We start from the raw sequence: 18,331 nt of genomic DNA, 5'->3' as shown, positions 1-18,331 counted from the left end.
TTGTTCTTGTATAGGCGCTGCCTGCATGGGTGGATTGGCTTCTGGAAGGGATCGCTACTTGGAACGATCCGGTGCGCTGTTGGTTGGTTTACTGCTTTTCTGGACGCCTTCGGGCTCTTGTCAGATGTATTTATAGACCCTGGGTATTTGAGCCCGGTGCTTTCTGTATTGCCGAGTGAATGATTCACGAGTGTCTCTTTCCGGTTACTGGAACAGAAGGGTTTACAGTATTGTACGAGGTAGCCATTCGAGCAGAATGGAAAGCAAGATACAAAGTCCATAATGTCTACGCCGGATATCCAGTGTATGTGACTGACTGTCCGAGAGACCAGAGAGACGTCGTCCTTTAAATTCGTTGACTCGTTAAAAACGCAGCATGAACACCCCGCGAGGGACACCGCCGACGACAGGACCCAGCGACTCCGTTTGCACTTGATGCATATAGGATCATCGGGTGCGCGCACGATGGTCCGCCTCGCGAATGCTACACTCCCCATGTGGTGGCGAGGCGCAGCGCTCTAGCCTCCGATCTGCTCCTGGTGGACTTCCAACGTGTCGCCATCAGCCATGTCGAGCTATACAGATTGCAAAGTTAGTTTCTTCTCGAAATTTTGAAGTCAAGTCACGGAGAGAGGGAGAGAGAGCGAGACATACCGTGTCAGGCGTATCCTCTGGCCGAACACGAGTGCCGTCAAAGAGGAAGCGAACGGTGGCAATTTGCTTGCCCTGGCGCTCGCAGAAGGCATCCATCAGCTTCTTCAGCTGAGTGGACCGCTTGATCTTGAAGAAGACTTCGTTGTGGTTATCGGTCACCTTGATGTTGAGGTGCTGGGTCTCTCCGGGCGCTCCGCTCTTATCTCCTTCTTCGGCCATTTTGGCTGGGTCTATGGCGGGTCAGAGATGATTTAGGATCACGGAGGCGCGTGCGATGAGATGCTTACGCGGACAAGAAGACGATGATTAGAAATGCGCGGGGCAGAGTCAAGTGGCGTTTGCGACTCTTACGAGAATGGTCAGTATGAAGGTCATTGGGGGCATTATTTGGGGGATTGTAGTACTCACTGGGGGTGATGAGAAGAACAGTGATGGGGGACAGACAGACGTCCAAAAGGCGAGTAGGATTGCTGGAGAGAGAGGGAAGGGAAGAGACGAGATTGAGCGCGACAGAGGGAAGATATCAGGCCCGGAGAATCTACTTTTTCCGTGCCTGTTTAGCCGGATGCTGCAACTCCCCTTCTCGGTGATCTCTTTGTTGCCTTTGTCCATTTCTCCATGATGGTAGGATCATTCATTCGGATTACCTATCCCATACGCACACTGACCGGTCGCTACAGGGGAATCTCAAGCAGGATCTGGCCCATGATCCTCCCTGCCACCCGCGCGCCGTAAGTGGCCTCCCTGATCTCTATTCGGTCGGTCTCTGACTGACTACCTCTCTGCCAGTGCGCCATCCAAGGTAATGAATGACACCTCTCGATGGAACTACCAGACCATCTCTGACTGAGACAGACTGCCTGACCAAGAACGGCTACAAGGAGGAAAAGTGCCAGACACAGATCGACGCCCTGTATGAATGCTGCAACGCCTTCTACCAGGCCCAAGGGGGACACGGCGTCGACAGTGAGCTGTCCCAAGGCCAGCCTGCTGCGACTAAAGATGAAGCAACGGGCGAAGAATAATAGTAATGATAGTTGAATGAATGTACCAGTACCTACAAGCTAAGCCCCCATGAAGTGAGAGAACTAGGCTAGTTGTAAGGACTGACGAGACTGCTCTAAGACAATCTTGAGCACGCTGAGAGGCCCCAATGGACCTGAGCAAACATGGAGTAAATTTTCGCTCCGAGACTCTAATGATTGCCTAATGACATTTGTGGAAGAAAGAAAGAGGAAGAGAAGAGGAAATGCGAAAAATATGTGCCCGAATCCCCACTAGACCCGATCGCGTTAGTCCGTTCACCGGCCAACGCGCCCAACAACGCAAAAGAGACAAACACCACAACGGACTTTCTCCATCAACATCCACCACCACCCATGGCGCCGCTGACTCGCTCTGCGGCTTCGGGCCCTAATTTGCACCAGGTCAGTATGCGGCGATTCCTGGCCCTGCGTCCTGCTAATGGCTTCTTCACAGGCTGCCCGTGCTCCGGCCAAGGCACACGAAGTTATCGACATCGACGACGACGAGGAGTCTGTCGAGGAAGACGAGGACGAGATCCTCGACGATGAAGAGGAGCAATACGAGGATGAGGACGAGGACGAGGAAATGGGCGAGACGACGGACGACGTGACCGGCGACTCGGACACGGGATCCGGCGTCCCTTTCCTCGAGCCCCGTGTCAAGTCGGTTTCCGGCCTGCTGAGCAAGGCTCAAGGTAGGTGTGCTGCAAATCCTTGGTCGCGCCGTCAAGTCTGACCACCACCAGATTCCCCCGAGCTGTTTAAAGCCACGAGCGCCCAGGAAGCATTGCAACCCCTTCGCCGGACCGCCGACCGCGTCACTCGCCAGATCGAAGCCTTCGCGGACAAACTCGATCAATTTAAGCGGAAAAACACGACGGACGAGTTCCAAAATGTCCAGGCGGCATACAAGCTCGTGGAGGGCTATCGCGACCTGGCGCAGAACGCCATGCAAGACATCCACAAGCAACAAACCCTGAAACGAGCCAAGATGGGGTATCGGTCGAGCGGGTCACACGACACCAAGACCGAAGAGGAGCTGCAACGGCTGCAGCTGGAGGTCGACACCTGGCGCCTCTTGCTCAATCTCATCAGTATTGACGACCCCGCCAGCCGGGCTGCTTTCAAGGAAGGCCGGCAGGCCGCCTTCCAGAATCTCCACCGGTACTCATCGGATCGCGAGGTCTGGGAGGAATTTTTGGCCGCGGATCAGTATGCTCTCGAGTGCGTGGTCGCCATGCGATGGCTGGAGGAGACGTCGAAGACCGGAAACCAAGATCTCGACTTGCTGATCACCGACATGGAAGCTCAAGCGGAAAGAGGACAGGGTTTATGGGCGCATGGATGGCTCTTTACCAAGGAAGCGATCAAGGGACACAAACGCCTGCGCGCGTGGCCGCAACCTCTGGATCCGAACGAGCCGGGGGTCTCGCGTTCTCTGCTGAGCAACGACAACCAGAAACCCTTGATCACTCAGCTGGATCCCGACGCGCTCACTCGGCAAAAGCAGGGTCTTCAGAAGCAGGATGAGTTCTATGAGCGCGCCACCTGGATGACGTGCTGGAAGATGCTGAGACAGGGCGAGAACTGGACCAAAATCCGCGACTGGGCCCGGGGCCGCATGGAGAATTGGAGAGCAGTCAGCCTGTGTGGTTCCAGCGTGGATGACTCTCATGGTGTCAACACTCGAACGCCCGCCGATGATGGCATGACTCGCATGATGAATAGCCGCTCGAACGAATCGTGGCGTGCCGCCTGCTCGGCCCTGACGCGCAGTTCCAACACGGATGACTTTCAGCGTGCCGTGTATGCGCTGCTCTGCGGTGAGACCGAGGCTGCCGCCAAGGTCTGTCGGAGCTGGGATGACTACCTCTACGTTTACTTCAATCGCGTCGTGCTGTCACGCTACCAGGGATTCTGCAAACAGTTCCAACGGAAGCTGAGCCATTCTCCCAACACACCTGTCGCCTACAAGCCGGAGCCCGCTGGACACGCAGACCTGCAAAAGTTCCTCCAGTACCTGAGGGGCAATGATCAGGTCGGCGGCGAAGCGCTCAACCCCTTCCGCAACCTCCAGGCCGCCATCTTAAGCAAAGGATACGATTCATATTTCTCCGCCCTCGCTCAAGCGGTTTCTCAAGTCAGTACCAACAAATTCGGAGCAGCCTCCATCGTTCCAGAGCTGGCCCGTTCGCCAGTGGACGAGGCCTTCCTCATTGCTGCCGAAGACGAAGAGGCGTTGAAGATCGCTACTCATGTCTACGTGGCCGTCAACTCCATTGGATACGCTTCCGCAGACCCTCACGTCTTGGAAATGGCGTCGGTGATCGTGGCCGGATACATTGCGAATCTGGAAGAGATGGGTCTCTATGAACGCATCCCGCTGTACGCCTCTCTCCTGCCCACGGAGATGGCCCATAGCGTCTTCTCGAAGATTTTGATCGATATCGTTGATCCCACCCAGCGGAAGCAACAGCTCCGGCTCATGCAGAAGCATGGCATTGATGTCGGGGCTGTCCTCGACGTTCAATGGGCGTGGCTGAGTGCCAAGGTGTCTACCATCGAGCGCGCCAGTGCCGTGATTGGGTATTCGCGGGTGAAACGACAGAGAGATGGTCTTGTGCTGAACCCTGTCAAAAAGGATTTGATCGGGACAGACATCACCGACGAGGACGAAAAGATGATCCGCAGTCTCGAGTGGGTTCGCTCGTCGAACAATCAATTCCTCAAGATCGCCGAGCGTTGTGCGTGGCTGTACCGGAAGTTCTTTGGTAAGTTCCCAGACAAAATGTGTTTGGTTGTCTGATCATGCTAACCTGTTTTCTTATGTAGTTGCTGGCAAACTGGCCGCTGCTCGTGAATTGGCTCGGCGTATGCCCATGAGCGAAATCTCGCAGGAGACTTTCGGGTCCGATATTTTCCAGTTCCCGCCCCAGGAAGACGACTCCGAGGAAGGGTCTGTCCCGACCAGTCCGACCAAGTCGCGGAAGAACAGTATTCACCGACGAAGCCTGTCGGGCTCCAACGGCGCTGCACAACCAAAGCCGACTGGCCTGTATACGACATATCTGCGGTCTGCCAAGACTTCCGATTTGGAGACTTTGATTGCTGGATTCGACACGCTGGAACAGTTTGCAGTTCTGCATGAGCAAATCTCCAAGTGAGTATCCTCTTCCTAGTATGGCCCACGCCAACCAAAACTCATCAATTAATCCAGGACAAAACGCCGTCGAGACTCCGGCACCCTTCAGACACTGTTTGGCGAGATGTCTGATGTGATGCGGGATATCGAAGTCAATATCGGATGTGTGGTCGACGACGACTGGCTGGTTCAGAGCCCCGACGGTAAGTTCACTTCTTTCCGCTTCACGATCCCTTCTAACCCTGATCGTGTGTGTAGTCGACGAAGAGAAAGACTTCGAGTACATCCGCCGGACCTACCTCCCAGAATTGCTGCTCGACTACCACAACGCGTTGTACTACGCCAGCAACACCCTGGGAGAAGGAAATCTCCTCACGCAGTGCATGACCGTTTCGATCTGGATCGCTGGCAAGCCACATCTAACCCGCAGCTTCACCGAATCGAAGCGCATGGCCGAGCTGATCGAGGTGCTTGCTTGTTCCAGTAAGGCGATGGTGCTCGACAAGACGATGAAGGACCGCTATTTGGAGTCTGGGCAGTACCCATTTATCTGGAAGGTGAAGGCGGAGGAAGAGGGTAGCAGTGCGGAGCCACAGTAGCCATCTATCCCTCTCGTGTGTTCAGTTATGTTGTACATTAGGATGGGTTTATTAGGAGGAAACATCGGATTCGATACGAATACGAGCGGAAGAGAACCTCCAGGATAGGAGAAAAAGGCAACTGGCATCTTTTCTCAGTCAACTACAAATGCATCATCTCTCTCATAGCTCGCTTTTTTCATCGTTGCGTGTCTGCTAGTTCGTTCCCATCCACTACTCGTACGGCTCCATCAGCGTATTCCCCAACACCTTGGCCGGGAAAGCCTCCTCGCCCAACGCCGTGGTATGCGCCCACGGCTTCAGGCCATTCTCACGCCGGATCGTCGCCGCAAAGCAGTTGCTCCAGTGGTGACGCGGGAAATGGGCGCAGACGTCCTTGATGGTGTCTCCGTGGACCAGATCGGCATAGGCGCCGGCGTTGTCTATTACGTAGTGGTTAATGATCAGCATCAGCCAAAGGTTCGTTTGCGGGATTAGCTTCCCGCTATCGCCACTCCTTCCTCCCCCGTCTACGAATGTACACCCTCCAAGGCTAGAATAATCATAGAAGACAAGAACTGACCAAAGATAGTGGCCAACTGCAGGAGCTGGCCTAGCGCAGTGATCTTCCCGACCTCGCATAAATCCTGGTGACGGATAATCGCCTCGACCACGCTTTCGGCCTGGTCGCGCGACGCCACACCAGCCGGAGCTCCGTCCTGGCCATCTCCGCCGGGAGAATGGGGATTTTTCTGGAGAACATCCATAGCAAGGAATCCCCCAAAGAACTCAAAGCTCATATGCGTGCCGGTGATGTTCTCCTCCGTAGTCCCGATATCATGCAGCACGCATGCAAGGAAGTACGTCTCATCGGAGAATTGCCAGTCCGCGTGGTCCGCGAACCGGTACTGCTTGATCGCGAGCCCATAGTGGTACACACGCAGCGAGTGGTTGTATGTCGGCTCCGGGAGACGCGCTTTGGCGTAGCTGTTGATGCGCTGTGCCAGAGGCGTGTTTGGGATCGGGGTCAAGGTGACGGGGATTGGGCTTGGCTGGCTGGTTGGTGCTGGGTAGGCGGGCGTTGATTTTAGGAGGGTTGTGGCTGAGGCGGGGACGGCCGTGAAGCCATAGGTGGTTATGGAGTTGGGCATTGTGGTGGCGGTTGGGTTGGTTGGGCTATCATTGGGAAGAAGAGGTGAGGTGAAGAAGGGGTATACGCTGCGACTCTACAAATACGAGATGGTGGCACTATGATGCTGAAGATGATGATGTGAAAAGAACGATAGGTTCATAATCGATGAATCCAGACTCGATGACGATATTCTGCTCTCCAAATGGGAACGACTATCCAGTGGTAGATGAGTAGCTAATAAATGACTCTATAGTCACTACCCGTCTTGCGATTGGCTAGTCCAGCCCGTGGAGCCAAGCCGGATGGGTCGGGCAGTGTTGCGGTCTTGGCAATTGAGGCAGTGCAAACTGAGCTTGTCTGGTCGCGGTGCAGAGATGGATGTCATGGAATGATCTTAACGCTGAGGAGAGTCGTGAGGGAGCACCGAGTTAAATAATAGCCGAGCCAGGAGGGATGTAGTGAGTGTCTGTTTTGCCATCCCCCGTTGCTGCTACATACATCCTGTGGTGGCTGAAGCAAAACATCGCCCGATCTGCACAAAGGGGTTGACCTCATCGCTTTCCGGCATCCAATCCTTCTCTTCTCCCTTTTCACCCTTTGTTCCTCCTCACTCTCCCTCTCCTCCCTCCCATGGGGACTTTCTCTGCTTTCCTCGCTCCGTTTCCTTCCAGCCACCTCACTGCCGCGCGACTGCTATCCCCATGAGCACGAGGCCCGCGGTAGATGAGTCGGTGTGATTTACGATCCTTTCTTCACCATGTCCGACTCACGAGCAGAGGACGACGAGACATCCCCGTCTCCCTCCACGCCGCTGCGCCGGGAACGAGCCCCGACCATCACCATTGACACATCCGCCGTGAGCACCCCGGATGCTGCCCACCCCCCGATCCAGATCCTCTCGGGTCCGCCACAGGCCTCGCTCCAGACCTCCACAGACAATGTCGAGGCCATGGACACGAGCGCCCTGCTCAGCAACGGCAATGTCTCCCCCACCGACATGCGGTCCTCCGGATCCATCCGTTCCAGTGCCTCGTTCGAGAACCCACGTCGCGAGTCGAAGGACCGAGATAGTCGGCCAACCTCGCCACACAATATCTCCTCGCCCAAGACCAAGGTCTCCGAGACACACTCCAATTTCCTCGCCGTGCCCGGGACACGCTCTCGCGGCAATTCATTGGAGTCCGAGGACACCAGCCAGACATCAAGCACGTACGGCGGAGACACCTATGTGCAAACAGCATCACGATCTGATAGCACCAATTATACCAATGTCGATGACGAGGACGCCCTCAAGCCCGATCCGGATCGCGAATCCGAGTTCGACGTGGAGGATAACAAGTTCGCTTTCTCGCCCGGCCAACTAAACAAGCTGCTGAATCCGAAGAGTATGGCCGCGCTATACGCTCTCGGTGGACTGCGCGGGTTGGAAAAGGGATTGCGGACGAATGTGCGAAGTGGACTGAGTGTGGATGAAACGGTATTGGATGGTACAGTCAACTTTGAAGATGCGGTTTCGACCGAAGCCATGCCCAAGTCGGCGTCACCAGTCTCGCCCCCTGAGGGCAACAGGCCAGGGACGGCAGAAACAAATAAGGAGAAGGCGCCAGACCAGTTTTCAGATCGGAGGCGCGTATATGGCAATAACCGACTGCCAGAGAGAAAAGTGAAAACAATCTGGGAGCTGGCATGGATTGCGTATAACGATAAGGTGCTTATCTTGCTGACCATCGCTGCTGTCGTTTCCCTTGCTGTGGGAATCCCGCAGTCAATCCATCCGAAGAACCACGAGCCGGGTGTGGAGTGGGTGGAAGGCCTGGCCATTATCATTGCTATTGTGGTTGTGGTTGTTGTCGGTGCTGCCAACGACTGGCAAAAGGAACGACAGTTTGCCAAGCTCAACAAGAAGAAAGAGAATCGACTGGTCAAGGTCATGCGGTCCGGGAAGACGGAGGAAATTTCCGTCTATGATATTCTTGTCGGCGATGTGATGTACCTGGAACCGGGCGATATGTTGCCCGTGGATGGAATCTTGATCGACGGTCACGATGTCAAGTGTGATGAGTCCTCTGCGACGGGCGAGTCAGATCTTCTCCGCAAAACTGGTGGTGATGAGGTCTATAAGGCGATCGAACACCGCGAAGACCTGAGAAAGATGGACCCCTTTATTGTGTCTGGCGGCAAAGTGTCCGAAGGCCTGGGAACGTTTCTGGTCACTGCCACCGGTGTTCACTCGACTCACGGCCGGACGATGATGTCTCTCCAGGAAGAGGGCGAAACCACCCCTTTGCAAACAAAGCTGAACGTGCTGGCCGAATACATTGCGAAGCTTGGTCTCGCCGCGGGTCTGCTGTTGTTCGTGGTGCTGTTCATCAAATTTCTCGTCCGACTCAAGTCCATGGACGGCGGCGCCGACGTCAAAGGCCAGGCCTTCCTCCAGATCTTCATTGTGGCCGTCACCATCGTCGTGGTGGCCGTACCTGAAGGCCTACCACTTGCGGTCACGCTTGCTCTCGCCTTTGCCACAACGAGAATGATCAAGGATAACAACCTAGTGCGCTTCCTCAAGGCGTGCGAGACCATGGGCAATGCTACAACCATATGCTCCGACAAGACCGGAACACTCACAGAAAACAAAATGAGCGTTGTTTCTGCGACTCTCGGCACTACCTCGAGGTTTGGGGACAAGCGACGTGGTTCATCCGATCAGTCGGACGATGTCTCTGCTTCTGAGTTCGTGTCCACGCTCTCGCCGCCTGTCAAGGACCTCCTACTCAAGTCGATCTCGCTCAACTCGACTGCCTTCGAAGGCGAGCAAGAAGGTGTAAAGACGTTCATCGGATCTAAAACAGAGACTGCGCTTCTTTCCTTCGCCAGAGAATACCTAGGTATGGGACCACCGAGCGAGGAGCGTGCAAACGCCAAGCTTGTGCAGATGTTCCCGTTTGACTCCGGCCGCAAATGCATGGCCGTGGTCATACAGATGGAAAATGGAAAATACCGCATGCTGGTGAAGGGTGCCGCAGAAATCTTGACTTCCAACTCCACGCGCATCTTGCGTGATCCTACCAACGACCTGTCCGAGCTATCGGTCGACGATGAAACCCGGGCCACGCTGGAGAACATTACGGAAAACTACGCGTCGCGATCTTTGAGATGCATTGGCCTGGTCTACCGTGACTATGAGCAATGGCCGCCTCGTGGGTTCCCGACTCAGGAAAACGACCGTCATATGGCGGTTTTCGAACCTCTGTTCAAGGACATGACGTTGCTCGGCATCTTCGGCATCCAGGACCCCGTCCGACAGGGAGTTGCCGAGGCAGTCAATGTGTGTCAGCGCGCTGGAGTGTTTGTGCGGATGGTGACAGGTGACAACCTCACGACGGCCAAAGCCATTGCCCAAGAGTGTGGCATCTACACCCCCGGTGGTATTGCCATTGAAGGCCCTCGGTTTCGTCGGTTGAGCCAACGTCAAATGCACCAACTCATTCCACGGCTGCAGGTCATTGCGCGGTCAAGTCCAGAAGACAAAAAGATTCTGGTCAATCAGCTCAAGAAGTTGGGAGAGACTGTTGCTGTGACGGGAGATGGAACCAATGATGCCCAGGCACTCAAAACCGCCGATGTTGGCTTTGCCATGGGTATTACCGGGACTGAGGTCGCCAAGGAAGCGTCCGATATCATTCTGATGGATGACAACTTTGCCTCGATTGTCAAGGCCATGGCATGGGGTCGCACTGTCAGCGACGCTGTCAAGAAGTTCCTCCAATTTCAAATCACCGTCAACATCACTGCTGTCATCCTTACTTTCGTCTCGGCCGTGGCCAGCAGCAGCGAGGATTCGGTTCTCAGCGCGGTTCAGCTGTTGTGGGTCAACCTCATCATGGACACTTTCGCGGCTTTGGCTTTGGCGACGGATCCTCCTTTGCCATATGTTCTCAACCGCAGACCCGAGTCCAAGTCGATGCCACTTATCACTCTGACAATGTGGAAGATGATCATCGGACAGGCCATCTATCAGTTGGTTGTGACGTTTGTCCTCAACTTTGCTGGCCAGTCTATCTTCCCATGGGATGACGGTCATATGCAGACGGTTGTTTTCAACACCTTTGTTTTCATGCAGATTTTCAACCAGTACAACAGCCGCCGCATTGACAACCGCCTCAATATCTTGGAGGGTGTTCTCAAGAACAAGTGGTTCTTGGGTATCCAATTCATCATCATTGGCGGTCAAGTGCTGATCGCGTTTGTTGGTGGCGCGGCATTTTCCGTATCGCGCCTCGACAAAGGCTCCTACTGGGCTGTCAGCTTGGTTCTGGGTGCCATTTCGGTGCCAATTGGGATAGTGATCCGCCTCATCCCCGACGAATTCATCAGGAAACTCATCCCACACCTCTGGCACCGCAAACAGCGCCCCGAAGTTGTTGTTTCGGACGAAGACCGTCGCTACGAGTGGAACCCAGCCCTCGAAGAGATCCGCGACCAATTGACCTTCATCAAGAGGGTTCGCGGCGGACGACTGCGACATCTCAAACACAAGCTCCAGCATCCGCAAGAACTGCTGTCTCGCTCGCGCAGCAATTCCCGCTCTCGCGAATCTTCCATCCCACCCACCCCCAACGACGACAACGGCAGCCCAACTCCTCAGCCAGCCACACCCGAGTCTCGAACCCGCCGCAACACACGCTCCCGATCCAACTCCACATTCGGCCCCGCTGCCGCTATGGCCGGTGTCATCGCCGGCAGTATCGCCGGCTGGTCACCCATCGAACGCCCCCAAGACATGTACTTCCCATCCGGCAGTCCTCACGCGGGCCTAGCCGAGCAAGAAGGCATCGAGATCCACCCAGAAACTGCTGCGGACGACCGCATTGTCAACGAGTACTCTACTCAGTCGAAAACGCCGCCCAGTCAGAACCCGGATCTTGTGCCTTTCTTCGAACATGCTCCTCCGGCCTCGTCAGATCGGGCGCCCTCCAGCCGTGGCCGGAGGTCTCTGTCTCAGCGCTCGAGGTCCAGCCAGAGCCAGTCGCAGGTATAAACTCTCGTTTCTCTATATTTTGTTCTCTGTTTGAATAGCGATTGCATTCATGGGGTTGGATGGGTTTCCAAAAGCATTGTGTCTTTTTGGACGGCGTTCGATATGCTTTTCCTTTTTTTCACCTTTCTCATTTATCATCTTCCTCTCTCTGTGGTGTGTCCCCACGAACGTCGGGCGCCCTCCTCCCCTTCATCCTGATTTGATTGGTGTACTGAACGGAGGAATGGCATTGAACCACAATCCAAGCATAGACCCTTGCTCTGTTCTCTTTCTTTTTCACTTTCGCATTGTTGGAGACGGTCAGGTACTCGGGGTCTTGATTTACATTCGTCTGTTTTTGGGCTTCTCGGCGCACCCAACAAGGCTGGGGCGACAGTCAACCTTCGCTTTTCTTTTCTTTTCTGTTTCCTCCCTGACATTCGTCTGGCTGCATTGTTGATCTCTTTCCTACTACAAATCTCAATTGGGCCACTTCTTCTGCTGCAGCTTATCGTTTCGCTTGAACTAATTGGGGCTTTGATGTTAGTGCTAGCATATTGTCACTGCTACCTACATGCATAAATCCGTCTCAAGATATTGAGGCAGCTTGATTCAAAATATCAAAAAGATAGAAGTGCTAGTCATAAGAAAAGAAAATTGTCGAATTCCCTGGAAAAAGAAAAGTAAGACTGCCCTAATGCATTCCGATATCCGCCGCGCTCTTCATCTCGATGGATCAATCAATCGGTCGACTTAACTAGTTCGCTGGAAACCAGGTCAATATCAGCGCTGAATATATTAAAGCAAACAATAAAAACAAAACCTACCAGCCTGGGCGTTCTGCACAGGGCCCGCAGCAGCAGTCTGAGCAGTGTTCTGCGCAACAGCAGCAGCGGCGGCAGCAGCCCGATTGGCTTTCTCAGCAGCTTTCCGCTCAGCTCTAACCTTAGCCTGTGCCACCCTCCTCACAATCCCGGGGATCTTCTCCGTGATACGGAAAGTCTTCCCCACGCGCGCGCGAACCATGTTCACCCGCTCCGACAGCACAGCGGCGCCCTGCATGCGCGCCAGCGCCATCATCCAGGATTGGTATCCGTCGACGACCATCCACATCTGGGGCGCGTTGGGGGGACTAGCATCGAGCGGGTCGGCAATCGCCATGGGCAGATAGACGCGGACCTCCTCCAGGTCCGGGTCGAAGCTGAACTTGGCCCTGAGGCACTGTCTGAAGGCGTCCCAGCTCATCTGGCCGTGGTCCAGCGTGCCGTCAGCATAGACGTCGCGCTTGTCACGGAGGAACTCGGATAGCTGGACCGTACTCAGGATCCGGGACTCGCGGGCGATGGTGACTCTGTCGTTGTGCAGAGCGTGGGGCGCGAGGACGGCGGCCTGGACGTGCGGATGCAGCTTCTGCTCCAGCTGGTCGACCGTGTACACGTGGTGCCTGATCTGGTCGTGCAGCTTGCTGTTCATGTCTTGCTGGGCCTGGATCTTGTTGTGCAGTTTGTCGATCTCGGCCTGCAGCTGGCTCTGGCGCGCCTGGCCGGTGCGGACCTGGCGCACGAGATGGGCCGTGTCTGGCATGGTGCTGTGGCGATTGTAGGCGTGCATCTGCTCGATGGCAATCTCAACGAGACGGTTCAGGGCTGCCTCGGGGTCGTCGTGGTAGGCGCGGCGGATGGCTTGTCCGAAGCGGTGCATGGCGGCCCTGATGGGCTCGCGCAGCCCAATGCGGGCCTGGGCGGTTGGGATGGGGTTGTCGAGGGCCCCAAACTCGCGGACGATGTCGCGCAGACGGGCAGTGACTATGTTCTGTAGGGGGATGTCTGCGCCGATGCCCAGCGAGTTCCAGTAGCGACGCTTGGTCATTGTGGGAAGTTCATGAAAGGGAACGAGCATGGATGGAGAGATAGAGGGATGTGGGTAGGAGAAGGCAAGCAAGTCAGAGCTAGGTCTGTGTGGAGTTCAAGCCTGGATGGTTGCACGGTTTTATGCGCATAGACTTGCACGCATAGAGCTAGAGGAAGTATACGATCATGGAAGTGCAGACCGACGGTGCGCGAATCTCACAGGGCACATTTGGATGAGAGTTCTGAATCAAGAAAATACCAGTAACCCATGCATTATGGGTCTTGAACCTATAGGATTTGGGCTTTGTAGCTGACAGAGCAGTAGAGAGGGAGCAGAGGTCATGGAGAGTGGGATCGTAACGCAGCTTGGCAGTCAGCTCGTCGGCGAATTGTCGAACCTGAGCTCCCGTGGTAGATCAAGCCGGCCTCCCAAATTCCGTACTCCTGCTCGTTGAGGAAGAGACGGACCATTCAGGCACCACGTCGGTTGCCTTCCGCGCGAGTCACAATAATCAGATCATCCCGAATAATTAAATCCATCGCGGGAGCAAGCTAAGAAGTGAGGGGCTGATCAACGATAGGATCTGACTTAGTGGCGTCGACAAACCGGTTTCAGGAAGAGATCGGTGGAGGTGAGGAAGAGGAGAAGAGAAGGAGCAGTGCACAATATCAACAAGAGAGGTCTCTCTCTTTGTCACGTAGGCAGCATCACCCTCATATTTCTTCCGATATGATATAAGTACATCTCTGATATACGGTGTACATTTGTACATTAACATTTATATGTTTCTCTTTCATGTTCTTTCTTTTCAATGATCAATGTGGTCGTTGTGGATTCTGTGATATATATTTGTGGAAGTGTCAAACATCCCAGAAGAACCAGACAACTAAATCCTATACCAATAACCCCCTTCCTCTTAATTTCTTTTAGTTGTCACAAAGAGTGTTATTTGTCTTTTGTCTAATTAATTCCTTTTTTTGCTCCCTCGCCAATCTCGTCACTTCCATAAAGGCAAAGTAAACAAAAGACAGACAGACGGAGTTGATTCAGATAAGAGTATAGTACCATGCATTTATGGGACAGAAGACTATAATATAGCAACCCAGTCAAACCTGTACACATACAATTGCACAGACTTGAAAGCATCACAGTTCCCCAATAAGGAGAGCCATCGAACAGGCTAACCAAAAACCAGATATCTTTGGATAGCTTTCTGTAAGCACAAGTTCTAAGAGAGGCCACAAAGCACCATGTATGCAGGTAGCCCCATCTGTTCCTCGGAATTACCACCTTCGTACATCGGTAGCTTACAACCCGAGCGCAAGGGCAGGCTGTTACCTGCATACAAACAAAGCAGCTGACATCATATAAGTCTGATGCCTGATGCACCGAGACAGAAGAGAACACCTAGATCTTTCGCGGAAGAGGACAGATCAGTGCGAAGATCCCGAAAGGATTTGCATAACAGATAAGCATACTCCAGTTCAGCTCAAGATCTCGTCAAACCAAGGCAGCGCTAATAGGGATGAACAGTCGATCAAACACCCCATCGTACCCACAGGGTGACGACATTGCCTGTCTCTCCTTCGGAGCCAGCATCCGGAGAGTAATCTGCAGATTCAGGGGTAGACGGCACGGTTCAGTTCATTCTGCAGTGGAGAATAACAGAAGGATATACATAACAGATAAGCATACTCGGGGAACAAGCTAGCGAACAAAGCGAGCTGCCGATCACCGATTATCTTTTCTTTCTCCGGGAGATCAATCGAATCTCGGCAGGCTGGTGAGTGGACCGGGGGTTTCGATGGCGGCTGCACAGCTCGGGACTCGGGTTCGTCGATGGTTCACGGGGATGCAGATAACATTCGCACCATCCGCCGGCTTGTGGGTCATTAGCGCTGAAGCGGAAAAAGCTTGGCCCTTAACCGTTCTGCGAGGGAGGGCTTGGCTGGGTCCTGGGGTACGTAAGTACATAATTCGGGATCTCGCCATACTAACTCACTCTTCATCGAGTAAGTGCCTTTCAACCCACAGAAGATCGAGAAAATACCCGTATAGATACCATACACCACTTTGAGAAATACCTAGAAATGACCAAAAGAAGGGGCAATGGTAGAAGGCACCTGTCTGCAATGTTGACATCAACTGCACCGAGAAAGCTCGGAAGTTAGCCAAAGCCCAAGTATGACGGCGTCTGGATAAATGTCGAGTCAAACGACCATCTACACCCCCTTTCTTCGTATCAGCTGCTGCCACCTGCTGGGAACGAATCACCGGTTGCCGGGAATATCTACGAAACTGGGGAGGCGGCTGAATCAAATCGCGCGAAGATGAGCAAGCATAGTTTAGCGGACCCCGGTTGGCTCGTGTTGAGCTCAACGGAGCAGAACTGTCTGCTATTCCTGCCCTTTCTTCCTTCTCAAATCTGATTGTCGTATAGGAAGCACCTATAGGAAGCACCGTGGGGAGTCCGACGCTCCTTGCAGGGCTCACATTCCAGCCGATGCATTTTCGGAGCTTTAGGGTATGCTGGATCCTGCTCTATCCGGCAGGGCACTGTCGATCAGGAATACGGAGGAGAGGTTACGCTGTACTATCGGTGCTGTGATGGGTGGCATCCCTCGTTCAGATGGCATCATGGGTGCAGAGTCCAGTCGAATAATGCAGACGAAGACTTACGTTTCTCCACCGGGGTACTTGGATCGAGGTTGATACCCGGCGGCCATCTCCACATGATGGGTCCACGGTTCAGTTCCCGGCTGCTGGGGGCGTCCCAATCATTGGCCCACGGCCTTCGACAGCTGGTCGGGTCCTTGATTGCTAAGGAATGCCGGTATCGTGTGCTGCAGGTGTTACACACCAGGGACGGGGACCGCAGGGCATGGTGATGTCAGGTCAGTTCCACTGCGTAACGAAGGCACAAGTGAATATTCCCCCAGCTATAACTATCATGCCGGAGCTCCCCCTGCCCCTCTCTCCATCTTGCACGGCAATTTTTCTTGCACCTCAAGTGGCTGCTTCGACGGGAGGAATACACCGAAGGACGTTCGTCCATTCAACTTGCCTGTGGGCTTGGCTTGTCACGCCTGTCAACTGTTGACAGAACAAACACCCGTTGCGTCGACAACAGGTGGATCTGAAATTGGTCAATAATGAACTCCGAAGACATCGAAAAGATCAGCGGCTCCCTGTCCCTTCACAGCGTGAGCCAGCCCGAGATCGACAATGACTCTACGAACGAAATCCTCGCGAACGCGGCGGATTCCAAACCGCAAAGCAGATATAAGAAATGGGCCACAAGTATCAAGAACATGGAGGGCCGCGGTATCGGGCCGGTGCCTTTGGAAGAGCGCCAGCCACTGACCCCGTCCACCTCGCTGCACATGCTGCTGATGTGGTTCAGCATGACGCTGGCAACGAACAATATCATCGTGGGGTCGATGGGAACGCTCGTCTTAGGCCTTCGATTCAAGGACGCTGCTCTCTGCGCGGTTTTTGGAAATCTGGTGGGCGCTGCCACCGTGGGGTACATGAGTACTTGGGGTCCTATTAGTGGGAACCGCACACTGGTAAGTTGATACCTTCCGACAGAACGCGGCTAGGAGTGTTGATGAAGTGTGGTAGATCGTCGCCCGGTTCTTCATGGGCTACTATCCCAGCATGGTCTGCTGCATCCTGAACCTTTTGACCAATGTGGGATACAGCATGGTCAACAGCGTTGTCGGAGGCCAGATCCTCTCCAAGGTCTCCGGTGGTCAGATCTCCGTCTTGGTGGGTATTGTCATCGTCGCTGGGACTAGCTGGGTTATGGCCATGTTTGGCATGCGCATCTTCCAAGTCTATGAACGGTGAGTCCTCCGCAGGCTTCGTCACACATCATATATCTGATGTATGAGCAGGTTCGCATGGCTGCCCCAATTGATGGTGCTCTGCGTCATGCTGGGATCTGCCGGTCCGCACTTCGACTTTAACATCCAAGCCGAGGCCTCTCCGTCGCGACTGATGGCCAAGCGCCTCACCTTCTTCTCCCTGTGTCTGTCAGTTGCCCTCGCCTGGGCCCCGTTGGCAGCCGACTACTACGTGTATTACCCGCCGCATGTCAAGCGCTGGCGGACATTCACCGTCACTGTGCTGGGAGCGTGGCAGGCGATGGTCGTCACGCTCGTCCTCGGAATCGGACTCGGCACCGTGGTGGCCAGCTCGCCGCAGTATGCCAGCAAGTACGGCACCACACCGGGCGGGCTGCTCATGACGGCATACGACTCGCTCGGCGGATTTGGCAAATTCTGCGCGGTGATCAACGTCCTCGCCGTGGTGGCCAACAACGCGCCTGGGGCGTACTCGATGGGCATGAACTTCCAGATGCTCGGCCGGTGCTGGCAGAAGATCCCGCGCCCGATCTTCACCACGCTCAGCACAGTGATCTATACCGGCTGCGCGATGGGCGGCCGAAATGCGCTGTACGAGGTCTTTAAGGGTTTCCTGCCCCTGATCGGGTACTGGGTGATTATCTGGTTCACCATCGTCATCGAGGAGGACCTGCTCTTCCGCCGCAAGAGAGGATATGACTGGTCGGCCTGGGACCAGCGCGAGAAGCTGCCCATCGGCATTGCAGCGGGGATTTCATTCCTGGTGGGCTGGGTGGGAGCGATTGTCGGCATGGTAAGTTCTTGTGGTGATCGTGATTGTGGTGCTCGACTGAACCGTTGCTGATGTCGACATCCAGAGTCAATCGTACTGCACCGGCCCCATCGCGCAGCTCTCGAATGATGCCGATCTGGGCCTGTGGCTGGGAGCTGGCTTCACCGCAGTGACATTCCCCGCACTGCGAGCACTGGAGTTGTGGTGGATCGGTCGTTGATCGTGGACTATTATTATTGGGTTCGGTGAAGGACCCGATCGGACCGCGGTAACTGATGCTTAGAGTTTGGT

At 54.5% G+C, this 18,331-nt stretch overlaps 6 protein-coding genes across 6 annotated transcripts; 3 read left to right on the top strand and 3 right to left on the bottom strand.

Annotated features, from left to right (window-relative positions):
• Window positions 1–518: 518 nt before the first annotated feature.
• Window positions 519–873, bottom strand: N7510_004046 (SUMO family protein SMT3; the record flags this gene model as incomplete). Its single annotated transcript, XM_056975972.1, has 2 exons — window positions 519–575; window positions 655–873. The coding sequence occupies 2 exons, from the start codon at window positions 871–873 to the stop codon at window positions 519–521; spliced, it is 276 nt and encodes a 91-aa protein (XP_056835928.1).
• A 399-nt stretch (window positions 874–1,272) lies between these two features.
• On the top strand, window positions 1,273–5,420 carry N7510_004045 (uncharacterized protein; the record flags this gene model as incomplete). The annotated part of the gene is made up of 10 exons (XM_056975971.1): window positions 1,273–1,278; window positions 1,335–1,385; window positions 1,444–1,456; window positions 1,510–1,567; window positions 1,880–2,081; window positions 2,134–2,374; window positions 2,426–4,450; window positions 4,512–4,839; window positions 4,897–5,024; window positions 5,080–5,420. 10 exons carry the CDS (start codon window positions 1,273–1,275, stop codon window positions 5,418–5,420), a joined length of 3,393 nt encoding a protein of 1,130 aa, XP_056835927.1.
• A 213-nt stretch (window positions 5,421–5,633) lies between these two features.
• On the bottom strand, window positions 5,634–6,550 carry N7510_004044 (putative urea hydro-lyase/cyanamide hydratase; the record flags this gene model as incomplete). The annotated part of the gene is made up of 2 exons (XM_056975970.1): window positions 5,634–5,842; window positions 5,983–6,550. 2 exons carry the CDS (start codon window positions 6,548–6,550, stop codon window positions 5,634–5,636), a joined length of 777 nt encoding a protein of 258 aa, XP_056835926.1.
• A 738-nt stretch (window positions 6,551–7,288) lies between these two features.
• pmcA (putative P-type calcium ATPase) lies at window positions 7,289–11,569 on the top strand (the record flags this gene model as incomplete). Its single annotated transcript, XM_056975969.1, has 1 exon — window positions 7,289–11,569. The coding sequence occupies one exon, from the start codon at window positions 7,289–7,291 to the stop codon at window positions 11,567–11,569; it is 4,281 nt and encodes a 1,426-aa protein (XP_056835925.1).
• A 736-nt stretch (window positions 11,570–12,305) lies between these two features.
• On the bottom strand, window positions 12,306–13,417 carry N7510_004042 (uncharacterized protein; the record flags this gene model as incomplete). Its single annotated transcript, XM_056975968.1, has 2 exons — window positions 12,306–12,313; window positions 12,376–13,417. The coding sequence occupies 2 exons, from the start codon at window positions 13,415–13,417 to the stop codon at window positions 12,306–12,308; spliced, it is 1,050 nt and encodes a 349-aa protein (XP_056835924.1).
• Window positions 13,418–16,551: 3,134 nt separating this feature from the next.
• On the top strand, window positions 16,552–18,260 carry N7510_004041 (purine-cytosine permease family protein; the record flags this gene model as incomplete). The annotated part of the gene is made up of 4 exons (XM_056975967.1): window positions 16,552–16,968; window positions 17,024–17,247; window positions 17,299–18,061; window positions 18,126–18,260. 4 exons carry the CDS (start codon window positions 16,552–16,554, stop codon window positions 18,258–18,260), a joined length of 1,539 nt encoding a protein of 512 aa, XP_056835923.1.
• Between the last annotated feature and the right edge of the window lie 71 nt (window positions 18,261–18,331).

This window comes from Penicillium lagena, assembly GCF_028827675.1.
Source record: "Penicillium lagena strain IBT 129212 chromosome Unknown utg000002l_segment0_segment0, whole genome shotgun sequence".
Classification (NCBI taxonomy): domain Eukaryota; kingdom Fungi; phylum Ascomycota; class Eurotiomycetes; order Eurotiales; family Aspergillaceae; genus Penicillium; species Penicillium lagena.
This window is presented reverse-complemented; position numbering and strand designations above follow the sequence as displayed.